Source organism: Equus caballus, chromosome 1 (assembly GCF_041296265.1).
Source record: "Equus caballus isolate H_3958 breed thoroughbred chromosome 1, TB-T2T, whole genome shotgun sequence".
NCBI lineage: Eukaryota > Metazoa > Chordata > Mammalia > Perissodactyla > Equidae > Equus > Equus caballus.
This window is the reverse complement of record NC_091684.1, coordinates 182414708-182442695: the sequence shown is the minus strand read 5'-3', so window position 1 is coordinate 182442695 and position 27988 is coordinate 182414708. Positions and strand designations below refer to the sequence as shown.

At 39.0% G+C, this 27988-nt stretch overlaps 1 protein-coding gene across 20 annotated transcripts in view; it reads left to right on the top strand.

Annotated features, from left to right (window-relative positions):
- Positions 1–266: 266 nt before the first annotated feature.
- Positions 267–27988, top strand: part of HEATR5A (HEAT repeat containing 5A) — a 99347-nt gene continuing 71625 nt past the window's right edge. For 7 of the 20 annotated variants that reach the window (XM_070259743.1, XM_070259041.1, XM_023627273.2 and 4 more), the window contains exons 1-7: positions 604–743; positions 15469–15669; positions 16906–17117; positions 17982–18090; positions 20785–20934; positions 21585–21759; positions 27357–27517. In XM_070259743.1, the coding sequence (XP_070115844.1) occupies positions 15544–15669; positions 16906–17117; positions 17982–18090; positions 20785–20934; positions 21585–21759; positions 27357–27517 (933 nt within the window). In that variant the 5' untranslated portion in view covers positions 604–743; positions 15469–15543. 20 annotated transcript variants of the gene reach the window in all.

Below are 27988 nucleotides of genomic sequence, written 5' to 3'. Positions count from 1 at the left end.
TAGCCTTCAGATGCCCAATGCCGCCCCCACGGATTCTAAGTGGCGATAAAAACAGACAAAAATAGCTGTGGCCAAAATCTTCGGACTGCAGATCAGCAGCCCTGGGTTCAATCTGGGCCGCGGTCGCCTCCATCGCTCTTTCGGCGGTGGAGCAGTCACGCCTGCCAGAGCGGGCGCTCGATGGCTCGGTGGCCGGCTGGGGAGGCCTGGGCTCCGCGGCGCGGCGCAGGGCGCGCCCCCAATCCGAGCCCGGGCGGCGCTGACCCGGAGCTTTCCGGCCCCGCCCCGCGCACACCCCTCCCGCCTCCTGCCTCGCAGTCGCCGCCGCTGGCAAGTCGTGGCGCTGCCCTGCTGCGCTGTGGAGCGGGTAACGTGGCGGGGCTGGGAGGCGCGCCGAGCCGCGGGGGGCGCCCCTGAGGTCGGGCAGTCGGGGGTTCCCGGGAGTGGAGGCGGCTCCGGGCGCGAGGGGGCGGTGTCCAGGCTGCCTGCCTGCGGGGAGAGACGCCGCACCGGGGCCCGCGGCGGGAGTTGAGCGGCTGGGCGTTCCCGGGGTGGTGGCGGCGGCGAAGTGGTGGAGGTAGCTGGCCCCGGGTGCGGGAAGGAGTCGAGGGCTGAGGCGCCGTGGCCAGGGGCCGGGGCCCTGCGAGGAGGGGCTGACCCGGCGCGCGGGGACGCCCGCTGCCCGGTGCGGACAGCCTTCCTCCTGGGCTCCGGGAAAGTCTGCGCTCCCTGGGGCACAACAGGTAGGCGTGGACTCCGCCCGCCGGTGGGAGCCCGGGGCCTCCGGCGTGCGGGGAAGGTCGGGAGGTCGGAGCCCGCGTCGCCGGCGCGCCGCGCCCAGACCCGCCCTGCGGCGCCCGCCGCGCGGTCAGCAGGGAGCGGGGCCCCATCCCGGCGGCGGGCGAGGCTCTCGGGACGCCGGCGCGCGGCCTCGGGGCGGCTCTCCAGAGGGAGCAGGGGCGAGAGTGGGGGCTGCCTTCTGTGTGCGGGGCTGCTTGCAGTCCTCCTCGCGGGGCAAGGAAGCCTCTGCTGGGGTGGCCTTCGCTTCGTGCCGGGAAGCCTCCCTTCCGACCCTGCTCTCGGCCCGCGCAGCGTCATTTCATGCGGTTGTAGAGTCTCTAGGAACTTTATCACGCGCTGTACGGTGCTTACTAATGACAGGCATGTATACCTCTAGCAAGTTAAGATGATTTTCGTAACTGTCAAATCAGATAGTAGTCAAATGATTTGAGCTCCCTCATTAAAGGTCATAATTATACATTATTTTTATGTGCATTCATTTATTCAGCACGTTTGATGTGCAGGTTCGGCGCCCTTAAGGGACTCATAGCCTAGAGACGTTAAAAGGAGGGGTGAAAAGGGGCCCGCCAGTACAGTTCAGAACTTTCGGAGAAAATACTCTGGCGAGATTATTTGAAGTGTAAGGGAAGCGGAAGTGTCCTGAGAGCTGGACGTTAGATGGGTGGGGAGAGCAGAATTGTCCTGTTTCATTTTCCAGACGTTTTTGAAAGTGCGTCTTTGAGAAAGTGACTTTAGATCGACGTTGAAGCTGATCTTTGTCTTCCGTTGTAATACCTTTGATTTTTTTTTTGTTTAATAAAATGGACTAACAGGCAAGATTTATAATATAAGGATAGTAACAGTTGGAAAAAGTACTGGAGGCTGGATCTGTCTTCGAATGCTGTTAGTTTATATAGGTAGCTGTGGTATAGGAGAAGACTCGGGAGACCTGAATTTTAGCTTAAGCTTCTCCAATACTGTTTATGGATCCTAGGTTACTTTTCTCTTCCTTTCTTTTTGTCATTGTATCTGACTTTAGTGACAGAAAATATATAATCCAAAATACCTTAAAAATTGTTTAAATTACACAAATAGTAAACACATTTTCTAAGGAAAAAATTTAAGTACTTTTGTCTTTAGGTAGTGCACCTGTCTTCCTTCCTTCCAGCTTTATTTCAAAAGGAGATTGAGGCAGTTTATATCCTTCGTGAGGCTTTCTTAATTATGAATAAAGTAAAGGATTAAACTCTGGATTTGTTTGGCCCCTACATATTCTAAATTTACTTCATTCTGGATGCTGGTTAGCCAGTTTAGTGGCATCTGCGTTGAACAAAAGAAAAGCTTTATTGAGTCTTCTGTGTTTTGTTAATTAACCATAGTGTAGTTGATGGCTTTCAACAGTCCTCTATGGGACCACACTCCTCATATAAAAAGCACTTCTGCTTTTTGAGGAGACTGCAGAAACTTATTAATCTTCTCTTAAGAAATGAGTTAACTGAGGCTTAAGGCACTAGTAAAAACTTGTTTATATCGTTTAATTGAATTCTTGTCTAGTTCTAGTGTTAAATTTTTTGGGTTAGAATAGGGGTTGGTAATTGACAGCCTGTGGGTCAAATCCAGCCTGTGGTCAGGTTTGGTAAAGTTTTACTGGAACACAACCGTACTCGTTTATCTGTTGTTTATGGTGGTTTATGTGTTGTTATGAGTAATTGTGGTGGAGACCGTATGGCCCACAGAGCCTAAAGTAGTTTACAGATCCTTTACAGAAAAAATTTGCCAACCCTGGACTAGAACTCTAAACTCTTAATCAGTAAATCTTTTGTAGGAGGAAATAGGTTAAGTTCAGTTTTAATTCTTAATCTTGCTTTTTTTTTTTTTATTGCGTCAGGTAAACTGTAGGATCCCATAAATGCTTCTGGATTCTAGGTGTGTAATGATGGAGGAGGGGCGTGGCTGTTCTGTTATATTTACCTAGTATAAAGTTTTTCATTTCAGTGATCCTAGCCTTTTGGAAGACTAGAGAAAGGGAGGGATTTTTATGTTTCTCTGACAACTTTATAATTTTTTGTTTTAATTTAGATCTGGTGTGGAAAAGTTTTTTAGTTTGGTAAACTCTTTAATGAATCTTTCATGGTGTTTATCACGAGTAACAGTTATTTTTACTCAGAACATTTTTTTAACATGAATCTAGTGACATAGCAATTGATCAAAAGATCAGACAGAAAATTACTGAAAGTGTAACTGAACATGAAATCAAACATATTTACAGTAAGACCCAGAGGAGAAATTAGACTCTCTTAACAGATACCCAACACATTGAAACTGAAGCGTGTATCCTGAATCATGCTAGGGCTTTTTTTTTTTTTTTTTACTCTAGTGGCAACTTAAAAGGTAATTATTTCTAAAAAAAAGAAGCATAATATAGCCATATTAAGGCACTCTGTTAATGTTACCTGCCTAAGAAATTTGAGCGAGTTTTATGACAGGAAAGAAGGAAAACTTGTAGGAGGTGATAATTGTAAATATTTGAAGCTGTGCATATACTTTTGCTAATCTTAAAACCATCATTTGATTCTAATTTCACTAAATAAAATGTTTTATATATGAACTTTTTTTTTTTTTTTTTTTTGGTGAGGAAGATTGTCCCTGAGCTGACATCTGTGCCACTTTTCCTCTGTTTTGTATGTGGGTTGCCACCACAGCATGGCTTGATGAGTGGTGTGTGGGTCTGTGCCCAGGATCCAAACCTGCTAACCCCAGGCTGCCCACGTGGAGCACGTGAACTTAACCACTACACCACGAGGCGGGCCCCTGTATTTTTTCAGGAACTTAGTTGTACTTAGTGCCCCAATAATGCTTCTCTGTGGATAACTCTACAGTGGCATCTATCTATTTCCATTTCTGTTGTATTTGTAGGTTTCTATGTTGAATATATGCATGGTTTTGTGTATATATGCAGAATAATACCTCTTTATTCAATACGTTTTTTATCTAAGTAAAGTTATCATAAAATTGAAAGTACCCATTGAGACCACAAGAAAAAATTCTTTTTTAATATTTTGAGAGAAATCCGAAAAGTGGGAAAAAAAAAGGAAGAAAAACATATACAGGTACAAAATCCCTTAATCTTAATTCTGGAGTCCACAAGACTCTGAAAAGTGTTTTTCTTAGCTCATATGGGAGCAAAACATGATCTGAACTGGTTTGAAGCTACTCATAGTCATTATTTATCCCACCTTATGCAAATATGTTTATCTTTTGCTGCAGAAATATCAATGAGTTGGATTACGGAGGGCTGCCCTAGATCTACTTGGGGGTTAGAGGTAATGGATGGTCTGTTGACTGTGTTACTTGGGTGTACCATGACCGTGGCAGCCAGAAGGCAGAGTAATAATGGAATTGTGGAAGGGAGTTACACTTGCAAAGTTAAGAGCCTGGCTGGGCATCTGGCAGGGAGTGAGAAGCAGTGTCTGCTAAGGAAAGCCCTCAGGTGGGGCCCCAAGAAGGTCGGAAATACAGCTAAATTCTAGGCCATGTGTTGCATGGGCTATGTTGTGACTTAGAAGTGGGAACTATGAGAATAATCAAGATGCCAGACCATAGTGCGGATTAAGGGTGAGTCTGTGAATACTAACCACAATGTAAAAGCCATGAACAGTTAGAGTTGAAGAGGAAAAAGGAGGAGATTCTAAAGCAGGCAGGTCTAATGGCTATACTCGGAAGTGCTAGGTAGCAGATGGCACGAGCAGCAAACACAAGGATAGAGTAATTTGGGGAAATTGAGCAGGGATTCCTGGCCTCCTCTGTACCCTGCCGAGCCAGGGGAATAATGGCGTCTTGTGCACTTTGCTCTTGTACTAAATAGCCCCGTATTGCCCTGCTTTTTCAAACATCTATATTAAATAGTATTTTGGTCACTTCCATCACTATTAGCTGCCTGCTCTGACTTCTTCCTGCTCCCAGTGAGTTTGCTTCTTCACTTTTAAAATGGCGCTCTACTCCACCCTAGCTAGAATCCAGATGACTGGATTATTAGTCATGTCTAAACTAAGAGTGAATAGGCTTTGAGGGACCAAGACACTTATGTCAGTAAGGATCATGATCTTTGAAACAATCAATTGCTATATATTGTGTTTTAAAAAAACTTGGTTTGTTTTTCACTTCTTGTTACTGGATTCTCAACTAGGTAGCAAGTAGCGAGATGGCTCAGTCAGTGACATTCAGATGAGAGAGGTGGGAGATAGAAGGGTAAAAATTCTCTTACCTTAAAATCTGCTGTCTGACACTCCCAAATGTCCGAATGAGATCTCCCTTCCCCGGGAGAAATGGAAGAGTTCGTTTGTGGAATGAATGGTGATAAAAATTGTCAGGAATAGCTAAAGCCTAAACTAACACTGTTATTACTTATTGATTTACTGTCTGGTTGGAAAGAGCCCTCTGGAAGCTGGTGTCTCTGGAAGACCTCACACGTTAACAAAAGCCTCAAAGTATTGGAGACATAAGAGGAGAGCGAAGTGATGAGAAAAAGTGACAAAGTTATAAGGATTAGAAGCTTCGTTGGCAGCTATGGCAGTAGCTGTCAGTAAGGGAGATTAGAGACTGTATGAAGAGGCTGTGTGAAGTAGTTGAAGGAGCATGGACATTGAAACTAGGCACATGTAAGCACTACCTTCTTTCTTTTTCCTCTTAAATCACATCTTGACCTTGGACAAATTTCTTAACTCATTGTCGTCTGTACAATGAGAATATCTAAGTTTCAATGTTATGAAGATTAAATGAGATAGTAAAAGTTTCTAGTAAGTAAATGCTCAAAAAAAGGTAGTTCCTTTTCCTATCACTGCCGTATTAGAGTTGGTTCCTGCTGCTCAGTCTTCTCCCCACCCCCAACACTTCCTTTTACCCTTCAGGGGCTTTCTCTTGTGTAATTTTGAAGGAGAATTGCCAGAAACACTAGACTCCAGTTGGGGCCCCATTTGCAGTCTCCTTCAGTGAACCAGCTTCCGCCGTTCTTCCAGTCCCTAACAGTAACCTACAGTACTTAGGAAAAACAGAAGACGAAGGCAGAGTAAATTGTATCCCCACTTCTGGCCTGTTCTTATCCCACCATCTTATAAATTTCCACATCTCTGTAACTCTTGTTTCTTGCCTATTCCATTCCTAACTTGTCTGTTCTATAGGATGTGCTTCCCGTTGGTTCTTGGAGCTGTGTGTATCTGCCATTCCTGTTGACTTGTATTATGCAGTGATAAGAAGCAGTATTCTCCCCATTCCTTCCAAGTTTGCAGGAAATATTCTTGGAATCTTGGTACACTGAATGTATTTTCATTATATATTAAAGTAAGATATCAGTGCTGTGCCTGGAGCACATTACAAGTTAGACTTCTGTGCTATGACTTAAGAAACATGGATTAAGTTGATTTTATGGGAATTTGTGTTCAGAATTACGAAAGTCAAATTTTAAAATTTATGGTGCAACACGCCATTTTTAGCTTGGACAGGATGTGATGTGAAACTTTAAAATATGAATAACACAGATTTTTATGTGAACTGATAAATCTTAAAATACACTAGGTTAATTAAAACTATCTTTATTTATATTCCAGGAATAGCTAAGAGAAGATTCTGTTTATATTTAGAATTCTGAATGTTAAATAATTTGATCCAAAATATTAATCAGAAATGGTCACTTTTAAGTAGAAGTGTGACATTGACTTGTTATATATCCTTCTAATAAAAATCCTATCATAGTATTAAAAAAAGGAATTAATTTTTTGACTTAGAGTAGTTTTCAATGATTAGTATTACAAAGGTTGTGTTCTATAGAACACCAGTGCACAAGATTCGCAGCAAGGAAAAAAAAGGAAAAGGTCGAAGTGAGGGAGAGGTCTATAGTTAAAACATGGTGAGAAACATCCAGTGCTCTGTATATGGGCCCTCCTGGCGGTGCATAGTGCACGTGACCATATCACGTGTGGAGATGTGCTGTAGGAAAGAAGACCGCAACCAGGCATTTCCCAGAAGTATTTGGACCTTTCCCTGCACACAACACTTTTCCTCATTCTTTGGCACTATTGTTCTACAAAGCACTCTTTAGGAAGGAAACACTGCTTCACTTGTGGGGCTCTCTCAACATGTAAAACTTCTGCACTTGCGGTTTGCAAAATTATAGTTTTGAATGAAAGCCTAATAGTCTTTGAATATGTCAAACTTTAACCATTTCTGTAATGTTGGACTTGTAAGTTTCCAGTTTTCGCTTTTATAGTGCTATAATCAGCACTTAACGATTCTGATGTTTGCCATCAGCATGAATTTTCAAAAGCTGGATTCTTTTGTCAGATGGTTTTGATATTTTTATGATTTCTAATACATTATATTTTCCAAAAGAGTTTAAACCATTTGTACTGTCACTATAGAACTATAAGCTTTTCTGAAATCTTAGTATTGGCTATAAAAGTTTCTGTATTTATCTTATTTAGATTTAATGTACGTGTCGTTTTGAGCCATTTAGGTAAAGCAAATTCTTAATTGAGCTTAAATCAGTACTGTTTAACATTTTAAAGTACTAAGTAATGATAACTAATTCATTTTTAGGGTTGCTATAGAGAATTAGGAAGACTAAGTTCATGTCAGATAATATAAGTTTGACTTTCATTGTCATTTTCCTGCTATTTTCTAAAGCATTTGCAGTTGCTGTGGGCTTATCTAAAAATTATGCCAAGATAATCTTTCTTACCCAATTTAACAGATGAATTATGAGAGCGTAGTGGACACCAGTCAGCTATTAAAATAATCTGTATTATCTAATCTCAGTATTCTTATTTTAAATTAATAGTGCTAATACATATTGTATGGTGGTGATATTAGGATTAAATGAGATTCTGGTTCAGTTGGTTTAGGCTTGTCTTTGGTATTTTTTTAAAGCAGCCAGAGTTGAGAATCGCTCCTCTACATTGTTATAGGTCTACTGTCTTGACATGCTTAGCTTCCTGCAGTGGTTTACCTACCTCATCTGTGTTGTTCTCTTCGCTGCCTTCTCAACAGTCCTTTTGTTTTTTGTTAAGGAAGATTGGCCCTGAGTGAACATCTGTGCCAACCTTCCTCTACTTTGCATGTCAAACGCTGTCACAGCATGGGTTGGTGAGTGCTGTGTAGGTCCTTGCCTGGGATCCAAACCCATGAACCACAGGGCCACTGAAAAGGAGTGCTGCAAACTTAACCACTATGCCAGTGGGCTGGCCCTCCAGCACTCCCTTTTTATTTTTTTTATTTATTTTTTTTTCCTGCTTTTTTTAAATTTTTTTATTTTTTAATTGAGTTATTGATAGGTTACAATCTTGTGAAATTTCAGTTGTACATTAATGTTTGTCAGTCATGTTGTAGGTGCACCACTTCACCCTTTGTGCCCCCCCCCACCCCACCTTTCCCCTGGTATTCACTAAACTGTGCTTAGTCCATAATTTTAAATTCCTCATATGAGTGGAGTCATACACAGATTATCCTTCTCTCGCTGGCTTATTTCACTTAACATAATTCTCTCAAGGTCCATCCATGTTACTGCAAATGGAATGATTTTGTTCTGTTTTGCAGCTGAGTAGTATTCCATTGTATATATGTACCACATCTTCTTTATCCATTTGTCTGTTCCTGGACACTTAGGTTGCTTCCAAGTCTTAGCTATTGTAAACAGTGCTGCAATAAACATTGAGGTGCATAGGACTTTTGGGATTGCTGACTTCAAGCTCTTTGGATAAATACCCAGTAGTGGGATGGCTGGATTGTATGGTAGTTCTATTTTTAATTTTTTGAGGAATCTCCATACTGTTTTCCATAGTGGCTGCACCAGTTTGCATTCCCACCAGCAGTGTATGAGGGTTCCTTTTTCTCCGCAACCTCTCCAACATTTGTTGTTATTAGTTTTAGATATTTTTGTCATTCTAACGGGTGTAAGGTGATATCTTAGTGTAGTTTTGATTTGCATTTCCCTGATGATCAGCGATGATGAGCATCTTTTCATGTCTAGCACTCCCTTTTTAGTTGTTTGATCCTTATCCTTGGAGGAGTTGTGAGATAAAGGCAAGTTTGTGATTTACGGAAAGATGTAGGGAGAAATGGGTAGAGAAAAAGCCCAAATATAAAGTAATGCTCTTCCCCTCCCACCCCCTACCGTCTTTGTTCTGCACGTTTTATCCCTTCCTTCATCTTAATGTCAAAAACACAGTCTCCCCTCCCTGCTTGGAAAGGCTTCCTAGCACTGAGGAAAGAGAATGAGCTTTGTTGCCAGAGACCCGAGTTCATCCTATTCTACTGTTTACTGGCGTCTTTGTAGTTTTTTCATCTATAAAATTGGGACCAATAATACCTTCCTTACTTTTTTCTTTGTGATGATTAGAGGTGATATAAATTAGGCCCCTAAAAAGTTCCTGGCTCGGTGACTAAAAGCTCCCATTGTCATTTTATGATTTGGTCGTCTGTGGGGACAGTGAAAGGCATAGCCGTGAACATCAGACTATACATGGGCGCCCCCATTTGTAATGTTACCAAGATGGTGCTGACAAACACTGTTGTGAATTTTAGAAGTTAGAAATTGGACAGAAGCTTAGTTTGCTGATTGGTTTTTGAGGGTTTCATTTTAAAAGTTTTTAAACCACTAGAAATTTGGAGACTAGAAAAGAGAACATTACCCATAATGATACTAGTCTAATAATCTTAAGATTTTTTAATCATGATTTGGAAAAATACCCCAAGAATCACACAATCTAAGTGATGGCTGGAGAAGCCAAACATTATTTTAAAAGCATAAATATAATAATGGAAAAAGTGCTAAGCCAAGAGGAGACAGTACAATAGGGGGATTAATCATGAAAGGCTTTCTGAAGGAAGTGATTTTTTTAGCTGAATTTTGAAATAGTTTGTGGTAGAAAGAAAGAAGCAAGATATGTCAGATTCAAAGATGGAATCAATACAGACAAGATTTTAAAATCAAGATAAAACTGTATTAAATAATTCTAAGATTATAAATGATTTCTTCATTGTCCGTTTTACGCTAAAGCCAGTGCAGTATCGTGGTTAAGTGTGTCAGCAAACCAACTTTAGACTGTGCCTAGGGATATTTAAAGTACAGTAACGAAGAGGCCTCATTTTCTCCCTGCCAGGGGCAGCTTTCCTTAGGCAACATCTGAAGCGAGACTTAATGCTCTGTGTATCTTGTGTGTTCCTGTTTTGTAACCTATAATTTTGCAAAGCCTAAATCACAGGGCTAGGGGAATCTTAGGTCAGGATAGAATGATCCAGCTCCTTTCTAGATTTAAGTTAATTATTGTTTTGTTTTGTTTGAAAGATTTAGACTTTAAGATTTATGTATGTTTCCTGAAGCATGGGAGATCTTGAGAGTTTTTTGTTTTGTTTTTGGCTTACTTTATGCTTTTCGAACAAAACTGAGAAAATAAAGACTGGAGGCTGACTTGAAGCTGTCATGATGTTTTTTAGAGAAGTGACAGTCAAAAGTAATTGAAATTTAAGTATGAGACATATTTCAAAACTTCAGCCACCTTGATGCATTCTGGAATTAGTTCCATTTACTGTTTAGTGGCTTGTTCATTTTGTAAACTGGTCTTTTCGTGCTCTGGAAAGAAAAAACTAACAAATCAATCCAACAAACCTATCTTATTTTGTGTTTGGTGCTCTCTTTATTTGTGATTATTCTTATTTTCCATCCTCAAAATTAAAACATTTTAAGAAACTGAAATGACCGGAAAGATTAAGAAGACTTTTTTCCTCATAAATTTCAATGTGTGTTCCCATCTCTATCAAAATAGATCTATAAACCCTAGTTAGAGAAACTTATGTTAATACTTTCTATCAGGACTGGCATAATCGGTAGCCTGTTTTATTCTTTTGTGTTATTTTTTAAATTGTTGAAGGTGCTTACACTTCCTTGCCTACATAAATTTGATGTTAACTCATTTTCAGGTGGAAAGTTGGCCCTTGTTGATAATACAAATTGATAACTGCTCTTGGAGATGGCTTTGGAGTAAGTTATTCTAGCAAACCTTGGAAATTTGGCTCCCTCCTGGTTCGTCTTTCTGTCAGCAGTCAACAATATTTATACGTATGTGTTACTCTCGGTTAAGAGAGTCACTGGCTTGAGAAGACGCTGCAAAGTGCAGACATTAGCTTTTTCTGTACCATGCCAGATCTTCGAAGACTGAGCGTGATATTTAGATTTAATCACAAGAAATTGCCAGTATTTAGCCATTTTGAGCTATAAAAATGGCAGTTCACATAGTTCAACTTATTAGTGGCTTAGTGGTCCTTAAACTTTTCCTTTAATGTAGTAGTCTCCCAGCAGAGGAGAGTGCCTTTGTTAAAGGAAGTCTAGAAAGGCATTGTCATACTCAGAATTTCTTTGAAGTCTCATGTTTTGTCTTGAAACACTTTATTTACCTTCTGTTGCATATTAACTGCATATTTTAATATAAAATAATGTTTTAAATTCGTATCAGAGAGGAAACCTTGAAGTAAAATTTGATCCTCCAATAATATGCTCCATGTTTCTTCTGTTGGCACACAAACTTATCCCCGACTGAGAAGCATGGTTTGGACAGTACCTTAGCTGCTTAGGTCTAGTAGACAGTGCACAGAGCTGCTTTTCTCAGTAGGAAGACTTCAGGGATGCAAATTAGGACTGAGTCACCAGGAGTCTCTGTCATACACTACGTACAGACATTTCTTACCAAGGAAGTAAACAGCGCCTCAGAAATGCATGGTCTAAAAAGCATCTCAGGGCCTTTGTAAACTCAGCTCAACTGTTGGCCTTAGGGCAAGCACGTGTAATATTTGGCTGTAAGGTAGTGGAACTGATATTCTCGTGTACCTTTTAAAGATAGAGGATGAGGGATCGTAGCAGGTACGTGTTAATGTTTCTCCATGGGACAGCTTACTTAGCTCTGGAAGTACTATTGTGCTGGCAGTGATGAATACTTCATACTATATTGCATTCGTGGAGATTTGTACTACACACCAACCTTATTAAACACCCTGAGAAATCTTTTATTCTGAGATTCTCAAACTTATAAAAACAGAAACTTGGTGTTCTGTGTTGGAAACAGTGCAGTGATATGTAGTTCCATACTATCCACGAATTCTGTACAAGTTCCAAGCTTTTTAAGAATGGCTGCCTTCAGGGTGTTTGAGGGGCTTGGCTGGATGAAACGAGCAGCATTGGATCTAGTGGTTAAAGTCATAAATCTAGAGTCAGATTGCATAAGTGAACCACTAGGTTCTGTATGACCTTAGGAAAGCTACTTAAGCTTCTCTGTGCCTCAGTTTCCTCGTCTTAATCTAAAACTAATAAAAATAGCTACCCCATGAACAGTTTTGTGAATTATTCAAGAAAATAAATGTAAAGCACTTAGAGTGGTGCCTAGAGTATAGTAAGTGGTCAATAAATACTAGCTTCTGTCAAAAATAATGGCTGCCATTACAGTTGGAGCAGCAGTTTTATGAAGTCTTTTTTTTTAAGTAGCATAGTTTTACTTTGAAAAATGTGTTGCTATATATGTTCACTTTTAATAAACTAATCACTTTGCAATCTCAACAGAAACATAAAAATGGAAAAGAGAAACATTCGAAAGGAAAAATAAGCCGTTCTCCAGGTATATGTAGCCCCGGGGCTGTGGTTATGTTAAAACGTTTGGTAGATTGACTGCATTTGTATTCATCTTCCTAAAGTGAAGCTTCAGGAGAGAGCAGGAACATCTGTTACTTACAAAATGCATTGTCTCATTGGTAGTGCGCCTGAGGAGATCATAGGCACGATTTGGACTTGGGGCTTTAGGCGTGGGATTGCCAGTATGAACTGTCTGCTTCTTTTAGGAGTAATTTGTATGAGGAACGTATTGAGGGCATCGGAGATAACTTTATGCTCTGCTTATGATCTCAGGCTTCTTACTGAATTATTTATGATTGCATTGTGTTAGCTATTTTGCTTCTTGATAGATCATTTTACACCACAATATTGCTGCTGCCTAAGGAAAAAAATGTCTCTTCAGCAATCCTAATGACCTCTAAAAAGGGTAATTTGATTCTTAAGATAGGATTTTGGCTTGCCCTGCTGGGTACAAGAAATTTTCTCTTTGTTACCGAGGTTATTTTTTTTCCTCACACAATTGTAGACATTGAGTGCAAACTTGCTTTTCACCTTCTGTATACTTAGTAGATTTCTTCCGGAAATTATTTCTCTAATATTTATTAACTTTATCCTTAATTATATATATTTTGGTCAGTTTACTTCAATAATATAAGAAAGGATTTTTTTAAACAAGAAGCTAAAATTGATGCTGTCTCTATAAAAGTGAATCTGTTAGCGCCATTGTTTATATTGTTCTTGTTCCTTAAAATTGACATTTATGAACATAATCTAATGGGTGCTTTTTTTTTTTTTTTTTTTTTTTGCAGATTGTCAGTGCCAGGTCCTGGGTGGTGCTGGGCGGGTAGGCAGGACTGATTGGGAGGGGACGGCCCCAATAGCTAAAGCAGCACACAGGCTCGGGCAGCTGGGGTGCGTGGGTGAAAATTGTCTTTTGGCATCTGGGGCAGCGTCACAGTCAGAATCTAGAATATTGGCTCAAGCCAGAGGACGCAGCTAAGACAAAGAAAGAGGAGGAGGGGGCTGGCCCCATGGCCGAGTCCGTGCGCTCCGCTGCAGGCGGCCCAGTGTTTCGTTGGTTCGAATCCTGGACGCGGACATGGCACTGCTCATCAAACCACGCTGAGGCAGCGTCCCACATGCCACAACTCGAAGGGCCCACAACGAAGAATATTCAACTACGTACTGGGGGGTTTTGGGGAGAAAAAGGAAAAATAAATAAATAAAATCTTTAAAATATAAAAAAAAAAGAAAGCGGAGGAGTTGAAAACTTAAATACCCATTGAAGTTGGCAGATAATGTAAATGCATAAGGCAGGCCAGGTGGCAACTGTGGCCTGCTGGAGCACCCTACACCCCTTAGATTCAGCCGTTCCTTGCTGAATGGGCACTTGGACCCAGATTTTCATATGGCCAACGGGGTACCAGTTTGTGACTACTGTCTTTTAAAGAGGCTCTTTTCAGTTATATAATAATTATGATGATCTGATACTCTAGGTAATTTTATACCAGTAAATTCTCTGGGAGACAAAAATGAAAGAAAGAAAGAAAAGCCTTCCCCATGCCTCCCATCTGATTTTCTGATCCATGTTTGCTGACTGGCTTCTCTGTAGGAGATTGACATTTGTTCAGGCGAATGTGACCTGTGTGTTTGGAATGTTTTAGTTTAATTATCTGTGGCATTCTATCTGTATTTCTGTGCAATTCCAATTACCTGTTTCTTTTCAGCTTGGAGTTTTATTTATAAAGTATCAAATTTATTTTTGATATATTAGTGAACAAGAGTGTCCGTGTTTTATGTATATGGTGCCTTCTTTGTTGTGTAATGTTCTTGATGATAGCTGTCACTCGTATAAGTAGTAGTAATGATTTTTGTTAAAAAGCCACCTTATGTTTTTTTATTTCTATTATCTGAAATAATTTTTCCACCTTTTTATTGTGATCTTTAAAAAAATACAGAAAAACTGAATAGTAAAATGATCAGTCACATACCCACTACCTACATTCAACTGTCAACATTTTACCGTATTTTATGGCTAATTGATTGATTTGCTTACCCATTTGAAAACGCATTGCAGGCATCATGCTGCTTTACTGCAATGTACTTGAGCATGTATCTCCTAAAAATAAAAAATTCCTTAGTCACAATGCCATTGTGTAAATGTGTGTTGTGTGTATGTGTATACACGTGCTTCTATGTTATGTATGTTCTGGAAAGGCCCTAGGATGTGCCTGGGAGATGCTGATGAATTTTAAAAAACAAAACCAAACCTCTTCTGTCTTTTGTTGATTATTTGCTATAATGAAAGTAAAGGCTACATTGGATCTAGGTCAGAGCAGATATGATCTTTATTGCTACAATCCCTGGACAACATCCATCCAAGTGCCTTCAAAAAAGAATTTGCTTTCACAACAAGGCTCGCAGAGATAAGGAAACTGTACTGGTTGAGATGGAACTTTCCTAAAACTTCTAGCCTAAAGCTACACGCAGCGTCTATTAGGCTGGAGGAACAGAGACTAATGGGAGTAAGTCCCTCTGCTCTGGCTTATATTTCCAGGTAAATGACAGGATGTGCAAAGGCCCAGAGAGCTGTCAGACTTGACTGTAGAATTTTAGATAGATTTGTAGAACGAGATCTGGATATTTGGTCATTTGTTAATATATACCATGCCTCATTTTGGTAAAAGAGTATTTAGACTACAAAGAAAACTGAAAATCTAGCACTTCATAGTCCAGCTTACCTTAAAATTTTCAGTTTGAGTGGAATGTCTCTTCTGTTCAGCAAGTTTTTGTATATAAATGTCAATGACCCTACTCTCTTTTGCCTATCTACTCTCTCAAACGGGTACAGAATACAAGTTGGATTTTGTGTCAGTGTTAGCTAGAGTTTAGTAGTGGGATTTTCCCAGTTTTGCCAGAGAGCCGTTATAAAAGATGTGTACATTTAATTATGCTTTGTGCTCTGATGTGGAAGATTTCTGGCGTTACGATTGCCTGCCTCTTCACTCTCCTTTTAAAATATGTTGTTTTCCTCTTTACAGATTTTTGTTCTTAGGTATCTTGACTGAAGTTTAATGAGAAGAATCGTGACCAGCTAGGAGAATTTTCTGCAAGGCATGGAATTAGCTCATAGCTTGTTGCTGAATGAAGAAGCGTGCAGTCAGCTAGGTGAAGTTCAGAAGGCAGAGTTTCTGTTTGATTGGTTGAGATATTTGGACAAGCTCTTGCTAGCAACCAGCAGGGTGGGTAAAATTGCAAAACTGGGTTTTTTGGGGGGGGTTTTAAAAAAGTGTCAGCTAAGTGTCCTTTGGTTTGCTTTTCTAGTTTTGTCCAGAATAACCTAAATTAGCTTTCAAATACTAGACTGTGTTGAGACTTTATAATTAAATATAGTAATTTTTTGCCCCCTACCAAAACCTGCAGTTTTAATATTACAAGAACTTGATTCCTTTCCAAAAAGCAGAAAGAAATGAGCTTATCTTCTGTCCCTTGTGTACCTCCATATGCATGAAGCCCTGGTGCAGTATAGTGCTAAATAATGTAATCAGAGTTTCACTTATAAAAGCGGAGGGAGATCTGAATTGAAGAGTCTTTGAGTAAACATTCCTTCTTAAAAGCTTATGAAATGAGTACAAAAAAAGAATACCGATCACTCATACCCTTCATCTGCATTCAGCAGTTGTTAACATTTTGCCCTGTTTGATTGACAGATTTACTGAGCTGTGTGAGGTGGTACTTCTAAATACTTTTGCCTACATCTAAAAATCAGGACATTCTCCTACATAATAACAATAACATATGTATTACCAAAGTGGTGCTAAGACATTACTCATGGAGACGATTAGAATTTAAGAAAAGACAAAAATCCATGCACTAAATTATCAGATATTTCATTATGGAAGTTTAGGCCTCAGTGAGCAGCTGAATACCATTACCTTTGTAGTGATATTCTGTACTCCTTTTTCAGAGAGCAGGCAAGTAAAATGGAGTAACATTATTGGCTTTTAGATGCATAAGCTTACAAAAATAAAATTGCACTAAACTTAGCAAAAGATCTGAGTGAAACAGGTAACCATTACAAGGTCCGCTCTGGTGAGAGTTATAGGTTGCAGCTTATTTATGCAGATGTGTATGGGACGAGGCTTAATAACTACAAAGCTCTAGTTAAAATACAAATTTGCTCTACCTCTCAAACATAAAGATAGAGAAGAGGTGGAGCCCTTGTCTTTGTGCACAGAGACTCCAATAGATGATGGTCCAGAATTTATTTTTGGGAGATATCAGCAGGGCGGCAAATCATCTATTCGTGTGGTGTGATGACCTTGCCACCAACTTATTTGTAATTTTTAGTGAAAATAATTTTACGTTTTTCCAGAGCCTGTTAGTTAGTTCTTAAATGTATGAAAGAATAATCCTATTAGAGGATTACATGTAATTGTGTTGACTTTGAATTGTCTTTTTGTTCCCTTCCTTTCTAGAGTGATGTAAGGGAGAGACAGAAGACTCTTGTTGAGCAGCTCTTATCTTTGTTGAACAGCTCCCCAGGGCCTCCTACCCGCAAGCTCCTTGCTAAGAATCTAGGCATTCTTTATAGTATTGGAGACACGTTCTCTGTTTACGAGGCAATCGATAAATGTAATGATCTCATTCGTAGCAAAGATGATTCTCCAAGTTATCTTCCCACTAAACTGTAAGTTAAATGTTGAAACTGAACAGAAAATTTTTGTAAAGAACCCAAACTACTTGATAATTATTTTGAAACTGAATACTAATTGTTTTACTCATTTTTTATCTAACTTTTTAAGAAATTTAACATTTTCCCATCTAACATTGACTGAGAAACCGTTCTTTTAAAAAATATTTTAGACATGTTTGAAGTCTAGATTTGGGAATCAGATGTGTTTCACTAAAATTTTGGTAGTTGAGTGTTTAAGAAAAACATATTCTAAGTTCTTCACGTTTTGGTTGTTCTTTTAGTGTATTAGTTCTTAGTAGTGGAAATTAATAGTAATTATCTTATAGAAAAATGCTAGTGTTCTAAGATCCCAAGAAGAATAGCTTAGTTTCTTTCTTTATAGGATTCAGCTCATTTTATCACCTGTTTTTTAGAGCAGGCAATAAGCCATGTATGGTTCCACATAGTAATTTATAGAAATTTTTATTGATCTAATTTTTTGCTTATAGAAGACTGTATTTTCTCATACAGTTTTCAGACTTCAGACTTGATGAGAACATTATTTTTTTCTTTCAAGTCCATCTTTGATTATCTAATATATGAGGCTGAATTCTGTTACAAATTATTTTGTAAAAAATTTGAGTCTTTGGGCTGAGATTTAATTGAAGATCGGTACATCTTTTAAAAAATTCTTGTTATTGAAAGTGTAATTATTTGATATTCACCTGAGTGTTATGCCTTAGGATTTAACAGTGATGTAGATTCTGGGAAATTTATCCTTTAAAAGTAAAATTAGATAGTCTCCATTACCTGTCATAAGATTTTTTTTCTTTCTTCTTTTTAAGCCATGACTAATTTTTCATTTAAATGTTGTTTCAGTGCTGCTGTGGTCTGTTTGGGTTCCTTGTACAAGAAGTTGGGTAGAATACTGGGTAACACCTTTAGTGATACAGTGGGGAATATTCTTAAAGCTATGAAGAGTGCAGAGGTAAGTAACTACAAGTTTGACCAAAGAATAAAAAGGTTGTATTTTGTAAGTTTTATGGTTTCTTGAGCCAATGAAAAAGAGCCTTACTGGGACCGGCCCAGTGGTATAGTGGGCACTCCACCTTGATGGCCTGGGTTCGCGGGTTCAGATCCTGGGCATGGACCTATGCAACTCATCAAGCCACGCTGTGGCTGTGACCTACATACAAAATAGAGGAGGATTGGCATGGATGTTAGCTCAGGGCCAATCTTCCTCACACAAAAAAACAATAAGAGCTTTACCTATGACAAGTATACATAAGGTATGTATATAAATACATCCATAGATGAAGTATTTCTAGGTGACACACATATGTACTTTGTATGTTGAATCTTTATTAGAAAAGCAATAATGCAATAAAATTTCGTGTATTCAGATAAATCCAAATGGGCAAAAGCTAAGGTATTTCTCAGACTGACCTGTCCCTGATACTATCTGATCCTTTTCCATCTGATACTACTTACTAGTGCCAGAGCAACTGCTTGTCACCAAGGACCCAGATACATAGGAGGTAACTACTGTATACCCGATGGATGGATTAGTATTGTACCAGCAGCAGAAGGGAGTAAGGAGTGTAATAATCAGGGCAGGAAAGAGCATGGGGATGTCAGTACAACCAGGATCTGGATGACCTTTTAATTGCCAGGGGAGTGTATTCTCAGCTTTAGCCTCGTTGATTTGTTGGCATCATTTCCCACGGTGGAACACCCTTTGTTTTTGTACTCATTTCTTCACTTGACTTCCAAGATACTGTGATCCTTTGCCAACTTCAGTTTTACCATTCAGTTTTGAAATGAAAGTATTTGTATGTTTGTATATCAAAAATTTTAAATCTATGGTCCTTAATTTTTTTGTGTGTGAGGAAGATTGGTCTTGAGCTAACATCTCTGCCAGTCTTCCTCTATCTTGTATGCGGGATGCTGCCACAGTATGGCTTGGTGAGTGGTGTGCGGGTCTGCGCCCTGGATACAAACCCATGAACCCTGGGCCACCAAAGTAGAGTGCTCAAACTTAACCACTGACCACTGGGGCAGCCCCTCTGATCCCTAATTTTAAAGATAACTCAGCACCTTTAAATGTGAAAATATCACACCAGTTCCTATTCTTACCTTACTTAGAAAAATAGTCTAGAAAACAGCTCTGAAATAATTTGTAAAAATGCTGGCTTGTTAAACACACACTTTTTTTTAAGTGTACCAAGATAAACCATGGGAAAATTCAAATGTAAAATGTTAAATTTCAAGAGGAATGTAGCTAATTCAAGAACTTAATGGAGAAGTGAGGTCCATAATATAAAACTGATGAGAGAATCTACTCAGCAGATCACTTCTCAGTAGTTTCCTGAAAAGTTGAAGAAGGTGATTCAGGAAAAGAGACTAATTTCTATAAATCTGCTTTTAACTAAAAGCAGGTGTCTGTAAGAACTTTTATTTACTGAGGCATGGCCACTTTAAACTTTTTTCCTCTTAACGCCATTGGATAAGCTATAATGCACTTTAGAGCCATGGTTAACAGAAGATTACTCTGTAGGTCTCTGAAATTTTAAAGTTACTACTGTGTAGTTTATTGCTTCCTTACTTCTTACCTTTATGATTTAGCTGATCAGGTACCATAACATTTCGGAGATATCAATAGGGACTCCCACTTTTGATACACACCCACCAGGGATATACAACATTTGAAACTGGGACAAAAGAAAGAAGTTTCCCATTAGCACCCATTTTATGTCCACCTATAATTACTATTTAGCTCCTTTGAACGAAGATAGATTAATAACATTACTGTCAAAATGATACTTGATGTTGATCTTTGTGTTCCTCCAACTTTACTTACCTCAAGTGGCCTTAACTTCTTTGGCTATAGAAATCATGTGGGGCATTTAGTAAAACGTCAATAATACAATCAACTACTGTTTCTTAAGTGTGCCATGTGCCAGGCACTGTGGTGAATGTTGTACCTACACAGGCTTATTTACTTCTCACATCAGCTCCATGAGGTTTATCTTATCCTCATTTTATAGATGGAGAAGTAAGTAAGAACAGCTTGAAGTCACACAGCTCTTAAGGGTCAGAGCTAAGATTCAAACCTAGGTCATCTTAAGTCAAAAGCCCAGACTTTTAACTTCTGAGTTAAACTACTTGGACCAATGAATGGTAAAATATTAATAGCTGTAAAATCCGTTGAGCATTTACTGATGTTCTAAGCACTTTATGTGTAGTAGTTCATTTGATCCTCACAACAACCTATGAGATGGGGACTATTAGACATAAAGAAACAGATTTGCCCGAGGTCATGTAGCTAGGAGGTGGCAGACCCTGCGCTCTTACCATATTACCTCATCTTATTGCAGCCATTTATTGAATGCTTACCAATGTGCAAGCTTTGTTCTAAGCACTTTCAGTATAATTTCGTTTACTCTTTGCATCAGCCTTGTGCAGTTTGTATTGTGTTGAAATGTAGTATATGTAAATAATACCTTTCAAGTAGTAAACACTTCATAACATAGCAACTATCAATGTTTCTTGATGTCAGAATGGGTTGGTTAGTGTGTACAAAAATCTGAGTGTTTCTCTAATATATGAGAAATTTCAGTGCTAAATGCTGTTCTTCACAGTGTTTTTTTTTTCTTTAAATTTTTTCTTTTCTCTTTGGTAGTCTCAAGGTCGATATGAGATTATGCTGAGTCTGCAAAATATACTGAATGGACTAGGAGCTGCTGCTACATCTTGCCACAGGGATGTTTATAAAGCCGCTAGATCCTGTTTAACAGATAGATCCATGGCTGTTCGTTGTGCTGCTGCAAAGGTAAAATGGTCTAAAAAGCAGATTTGCTAAAAGTTAATATAAAGAAAATTAAATCAGTTTGCCCCCGTGAAAACCCTGTAACAGCTACGTGATCTTAGAGCTACATCCTTGGTAATCAGCTGGGACCTATCATTTTAGCATATGAAGCACCTGAGGCCCTGAGAGTTATGAATTTCCCAGGGTTCTTCAAGTAGTTAGCAACACAGTGTTGAAGGATGGGGAGTTCAGGTTTCCAGACGCTTAAGTATTCTTTCCACTCCGTTCTGCTTACTTTCTATAACTGTGTAAACTAAAGTTATAAAGGTTTATGTTGTTTGAAAGTGATTTTTGTTTTTATCATGCCTTCTTAACATAGTTGGTTAGATGGTACAGTAAAATTGTTGGCTTATGTTGGAATTATCCTCATGGTTGCTCATAGCCAACAGATTGATTCTTAAAGACATTTTGGGTCTCCTGCCCCGCTTTGGGGGCACTTTGCTTTATGTAGTGTAATTTTTATGACTTTTAGTTGTCCCTACAGTCATTATTTAGATACTTTGGATTTGTGTATTATTTTTTTTAGACCTTGATAGTTTCTACAAACTTAAATAGATCTGAACCCGACATTTATATTTTATTTTTCATTAATTTCTGTTTTTCCAATTGAATAGTGTCTCCTTGAACTTCAGCATGAGGCCGTCTTTATGTGGACTACAGACCTGGACAGTGTGGCCACACTATGTTTTAAGTCCTTTGAAGGTTCTAATTATGATGTGCGGATTGCAGTTTCAAAGCTACTAGGCACAGTGTTGGCTAAAGCTATAATTTCTAAACGTCTAGGAACAGGTAAATTCATGTAATTATTTTCAGAATGTTTTCCATAATTTTTTCCCAGTTGATTTAAACAAGCAGAGGTAGCATTAATGCTACCCGTTATTACTTTGAAAAAGAGGCGGAATATAAACAATTTTACTTTCTACATATTACTGTAGGACCCAAGATTTCATTTTGAGACAATTCAGTAAAAATTTGAGGAAAAGAAATAAAGGAACTCTTGAAAAATGATTTTATTCAATCATTGTATTCCTTTGCATTATGGCCTTTGTTTTTAGGAAAAAAGTAAATTGTGATGTGTCATCCAATAAGAGATATAATCTAAATCTTGAGGAGTTTTTTTTTTTTTCGCAGCATGCATCTGGCTGCATACATTTGGCTTGCCATTTCTGGGTTGGTACAAGGGAGGAATGATGTAAATAATTCCAAATGACAGATTTTCAACATTTAATATATTTCAATAGTTTTCTTTGTGTTAGTTTTTATTTCATACTTATACATTTCTAGGCAGTAAGCAAGGATGAGGTATCTTTGAAAACAAGAGAGTTTCGGTTTAATCTACAGTGTATATAAAACGTTGATGAATAATTGAAAACCTATTTTACCATTTTATCTCCAAAGAATAAACAACCTCATGCAAATAAAAATGTAATTATTCTGTAGAACTTTGCTCCTCAAACATCTACAGACCAGGAGAACTGGCATCACCTGGAGGCTTGTAAGCAATGCAGAAACCCAGGCCCTGCCCAGCTTACTGAGTCAAATTCTCATTTTAACGAGATCCCCAGATAATGGGTGTGCACATTAAAACTTGGGAAGCGTTGCTCTAGACATTGTCCATTGTTAGATCAAGGAGGATTCTGGTTTTTGCCAAATCCAGTGTTTCTCAACCGAAAAAGAGAGAGGACAAGAAATATAGCATATCAGAATCACCTGAGGACACTAACAAACTGTGCAGTCCCCTCTTTCTCCAGTTGAGACCTACAAGTTTAAAAGTTAAAATAAGAAATTTTCATTTTAATTCATCTAAATCTTATAATTCAAAAAGACTTTCTTTTTTATGGGGGAGAGGGAAGGGGGTGAATGGGAAGAGGAAGAAGCTACAAAAAAATCCATATTAGGAAAAAAATGTTCAGGGCACTTAAGAGGTTTAAATCTTAAGCCACCTAAGAAATTGGAATTAGAAGACAGGTTTAATCAGACCCTCTTAAAAATCTGAATTGCCCATTTCTATAAATGTATCATTAGCACCAGCACCCAGTTGCAGTAAAAACAAGCAGAATGTAGAATTGCATAACAAATGTGAATAATATTTAAATGTACACTTTCCTGTAATAGCACTAAACTAATGCCAGCATGTTTGTAATCATACTAAGCAAAGTAAAGAATCAGCTTCACCCACTCTAAAAAACTTCGGCCTGATCTTTTGTTAGAAATTCTGTCATCTTGCGTCTCTGAGTTCTAGCTTGTGTTATAATTGAGTTAGTTTCATACAACTGAAAAATGATCTAGACGTCATAATAGAGTTCTTTTTAGCAACATAGTGCTTAATAATTTGGAAAGCAGGGGCCGGCCCTGTGGCACAGCAGTAAAGTTCGCACATTCCGCTTCTCGGCGGCCCAGGGTTCCCCAGTTCGGATCCCAGGTGTGGACATGGCACCGCTTGGCACGCCATGCTGTGGTAGGCGTCCCACGTATAAAGTGGAGGAAGATGGGCATGGATATTAGCTCAGGGCCAGTCTTCCTCAGCAAAATGAGGAGGATTGGCAGTAGTTAGCTCAGGGCTAATCTTCCTCAAAAAAAGTAATAATAATAATAAATTTGGAGAGCAAATGCAGTGGAGGTTTGTACACTCAGCCACAATATGCAAAGATTTTGAGGTAAGGAACTGAAATGATTTTTGTAGTAAAACTAACAGGCTTCAAGTAGATTCTGTGTCATACCAAGGCACTTAAAAAGCAGGGATTGAGTATGACATTTATCTAACATGAGATAAGTTGTCAGGGATTTATGTAATCTTTTAAAATTACTTCCTAACCACAAACCTCGAGGAGGTCCTTAACAGTGGCTGGCAGTCATACTGTATTTCCCTGGTCCGTTCCTCTCCCACTTTCCTAGTTGATGATTTTATACCTTCTTCTCACCTTAGACCCTTTTCCCCATCTTCTTTTCATGTGATGGGCTATCTTCCGTAGGCTCCCCTACCACATCTGCCCACCTATCAGCATCTGTACCTATATGCTCTGACTTTCCCACTATTACTAATGAATTGTCCCATCTCCTATTAAAGCCATACTGTCAGTGCATATTAGAGCTCATCCTCTCACCTGCTCCAGGAGTTGCCCTAGGAAGTCTCCTGTCTATTACATTAATTTTTCCCTCTCTATTGGATTATTCCTACAAAAGCATGCCTTTGTTTCTCCCATCTTTAAAAAGAAAAATCTTCTTTTATCTTCCCCAGCCAGCTGGAGCTCTGTTTCTCTTCTTTCCTTTGCAGCAAACTTCCTCAGGAGAGTTCTTGATACTCATTGTCTTCAATTCCTCTCCTGCCATTTCTTTCAAACCCACTTGAATTAGGATTTTTCCCCAAAACTGTTTTTGTTGAGGTTACCAATGACCTCCACGTTCGTTCATTCATTGAATAAACAAATATTTACTGAGTGTTTATACCGGGGCAGGATCTGTTTTGACCATGTGGGATCTGTTATTGAACAATACACATAAAAGCCCCTGTTCTTTTGGAGCTTATGTTCTAATAGTTAGCCTCACTAAAGCCAGTGGGCAGTTCTCAGTTGTTCTACTTGACTTTCAGCAACATTTAACTCAGTTGATCCTCATGGTTGTCTTTTTTCACTTGCCTTTTAGGACCTCATGCTCACTTGATTTTCCTTCCTCCTTACTAGAAATACCTGTTCAGTCTTCTTTTATGATTCCTTGTCTTCTCATAGAAGAGGCCCATTGCCTACGTGTGTTCACTCTCTTGGTGATCTTATCCAGTCACATGGCTTACATACCATCTATATATCAGGGATTCCTGGATCTATATGTTTAGCCCAGACTTCTGTCTTGGATGCCAGACTCTCATATCCAGCTGCCCTTTTGACATCTGTGTTTGGATGTCTATTTGATGTTTCAAATTAACTTGTCCTAAAGTGAACGCTTGCTCTCCCCTCCCCCACATATACGCACACCTGCTCTGCTTGCAGTCTTGCTAATCTAAGTTGATGACAACTCTATTCTTTCAGGTGTTCAAACCAAAATTTGTCAAGTTACCCTTGACTCTTTTCTCTCACACTCAATAACTATTCTACTTGACAATCTTAAAATATATCCAGAGTCGGGACTCCTTGGAGAAGTGGCTAATTATGGGATGGGGGCAGGGAAAGTCTGAAGATGAGTCTGGAACATCGAGTTGTGCCAAAAGTAAGGAGCTTCCACTGGCCAGCTTTATGAACACACTTCCACTGGTCAAATCCGGGATATTATTGGAGTCAAAATTAATAATGACAGAAATGGATTATAACCTGTTAATTAAAAAAGGAATCTATGAGTACATACTGAAAATAAGTAAGTAAAGGAGATGGGAGAGCTCTTTTTTACAGTGGAATTCCAACTGATAAATGTAGAAGGAATGATTGTTAGATAATGACCTCTGTTGCAGTCCTTATAGTACATAATTTCTACAGGTAGGAATCCTCAGTGCATTCTTGGATGAAGGTTTGATGGGTTCCAGGACATTTATGCTGTCTTAAAGTATCACCACACAGGTTGCATAGTAATTACAAAGGGAAAAATGATATTTTACAGTGGACAAACCTGGCAGCCACCTTATTCAGGTGTTCAAAGGTAATATCACCTATGAAGGAACAGACTGACACCATGCCTCATGGTGCTTTTTTATGTCATTCATTGAGAAGGCTTACAGCATTGTTTAGATAGTTCTTCTGCCAGAAATTCTGAGGAGATACTAGACAAACTCAAATTGTGGGCTATTCTATAAAACAACTAGCCCTACACATATTCTTCAAAAATGAAAAAGTGGTAAGGAACCTGGTAAGTCCAGGTGAAGGATATATGGGAGTTTATTATTCTTGCAGGTTTTTTGTAATTTTGAAATTTTTTCTAATAAAAATCTTAAAAATACATATGTACGTATATCCAGATTCCACTCCATTGCAACCACCTTGATCTAAGCCACTGTCATCTCTTTCTTGAATTACTAAATTGCTCCTAATGGGTTTCCCTACTTCTTCCCCTTTGCCCCCTTCTGCAGTCTTCTCTCAGCACAGCAGCATAGTGACAGGTATCACTCCTCTGCTCTAGTTCCTGCACTGTCCCTCACTTCACTCACATCCTTATAGTGATCTACAAGGTCCTAAGTCTTCTGCTCTCTCCCATCCTTCCACTCTGGCCTGTCTCCTCCTAGCCCCCTCCAGTGCTCTGTCAACATAGCTCTGCTTTAACTCACTGGGCATCATATGCCTCCTCAAGGCTGCTTTACTCTAGCTATTTCCTCTGCCTAGAACACTTTTTCTCCAGATAGACGCATGCCTAATTCCCTCAAACCGTGTTTATGTGTTCTGCTTGTCTGAATCCTACCCTGGTGACCCTCTTTAAAATCACAAGCACCACTTCCCCCCACCCCCAGTATTCCTGACCTGCTCTATTTTTTGCATGTCTTTTAATCACTGTGTAATGTACTATATATTCAGGCATTTGTTATGTTTATTGTTGTCTCTCTTTCCTAGAATTTATCATCCACGAGGGCATGAATTTTGTATTATTCACTAAAGTGTCTGTCCCAAATGCAGCTGTAGGTTTTCATTTGATTCAGATGGTTATCTACATCTTAGTTTTGATTAGCAGGAGTTTATTTCTCCACTGTGTATGACTTGAGTCATTAATGAGCTTGTGACCATTTTTCAAAAGAATGAAAGGGAGAAAATGGGTTCTTTTTTTAAAAGGAGATATTATCCGCTAGCCATTCACGGGGAGAAACTCAGCTGTATCAAACTGAAGACAAACTTAAACATTCTGCCCTAACTTAATGTCTTAATTATTGTAGCCTGAGGGCCGACTGGGCAATTTGGGTAATGGTTGCCTTCGATTTCTTCAGAGACCGAAGATGTAACAAAAGTTGCAGTTGAGAATTTTAAAAGTAGGACACAGTGGCTACTTTATATACGCTTCATTAAGAGTTGTAGAGCATTTGGAAGAATAGAATTATGATTTTGGCATTTTTAATATTTCAAAAGAATCTTCGAAGCAATGTGTAGTGTTTTCATTCATGGAGAGCGAGGGCAGTTTATTTATGTTTTCCATTGTTTGGAAGACTGTTAGGCTTTTAACTTCTTTGAGGAAAAGAGAACAGTAGGGCAAAATCTGAAAGTGGCACAGACTCTTAAGATATCGTTGACATGGTACTTCAGGGTCTGCTGTGATTTGACCTTTGAACCCTTGTGTCACTGTGTATTAATGTGTGTAATGTCCTGTAAATTTTGCGTTTTGTTTGGATTTTTAGTTTATTTTTGTTTTTATTAACGTGCTGATGGAGATCATTAAAATTTAGTCTGTGAAATACGAATCACGTGTTTTGTTCTTTGTTGTAGCAGCCTCACGTCAGAGCATTCGCAGAGTATCTCTGGAGGAAGTTCTGGAATTACTAGGAACAGGGTTTCTACGTGGGAGTTCAGGATTTCTTCGAGCCAGTGGAGATATGCTGAAAGGAACCAGTTCAGTCAGTAGGGATGTTCGAGTTGGAGTTACTCAGGTTAGAATCACAGATCAGTGTCCAAACGTAGTTCTCACTGGCCTGTAAGGACAGTGTTGGTGTCTGACTCCAGGCAGAAGTGATACCACGCAAGGTCATCACTTATGCCCTCATACTTATAAATAGATACAGTGAGACCAGAATGCTTGTTAAAAACTGGATTACAAGTAAGAGAACCTTATTTACAAACAAACCAATTAAATAGGCTGTTATCCACAATTTGGGAGATTTTTGTTTATTTCGTTTGAAACACAAATATTTTATTATTTATTTCTAGGCCTTATGCCTTCATGGGTCTTGTGGTTTAACATGTTTTCCATTGTGTTAATGTGTGCTTATACAGTTTGAATTTAAACTATTAGGTACATATTATTTAGCATGGGCAGTATCGTACTTCCATTGTATGTGGTTTCAACCCCTAAGTAAAGATTACAGCATGTAATCTACTTAAGTGCTTAAATTCTTCATCCT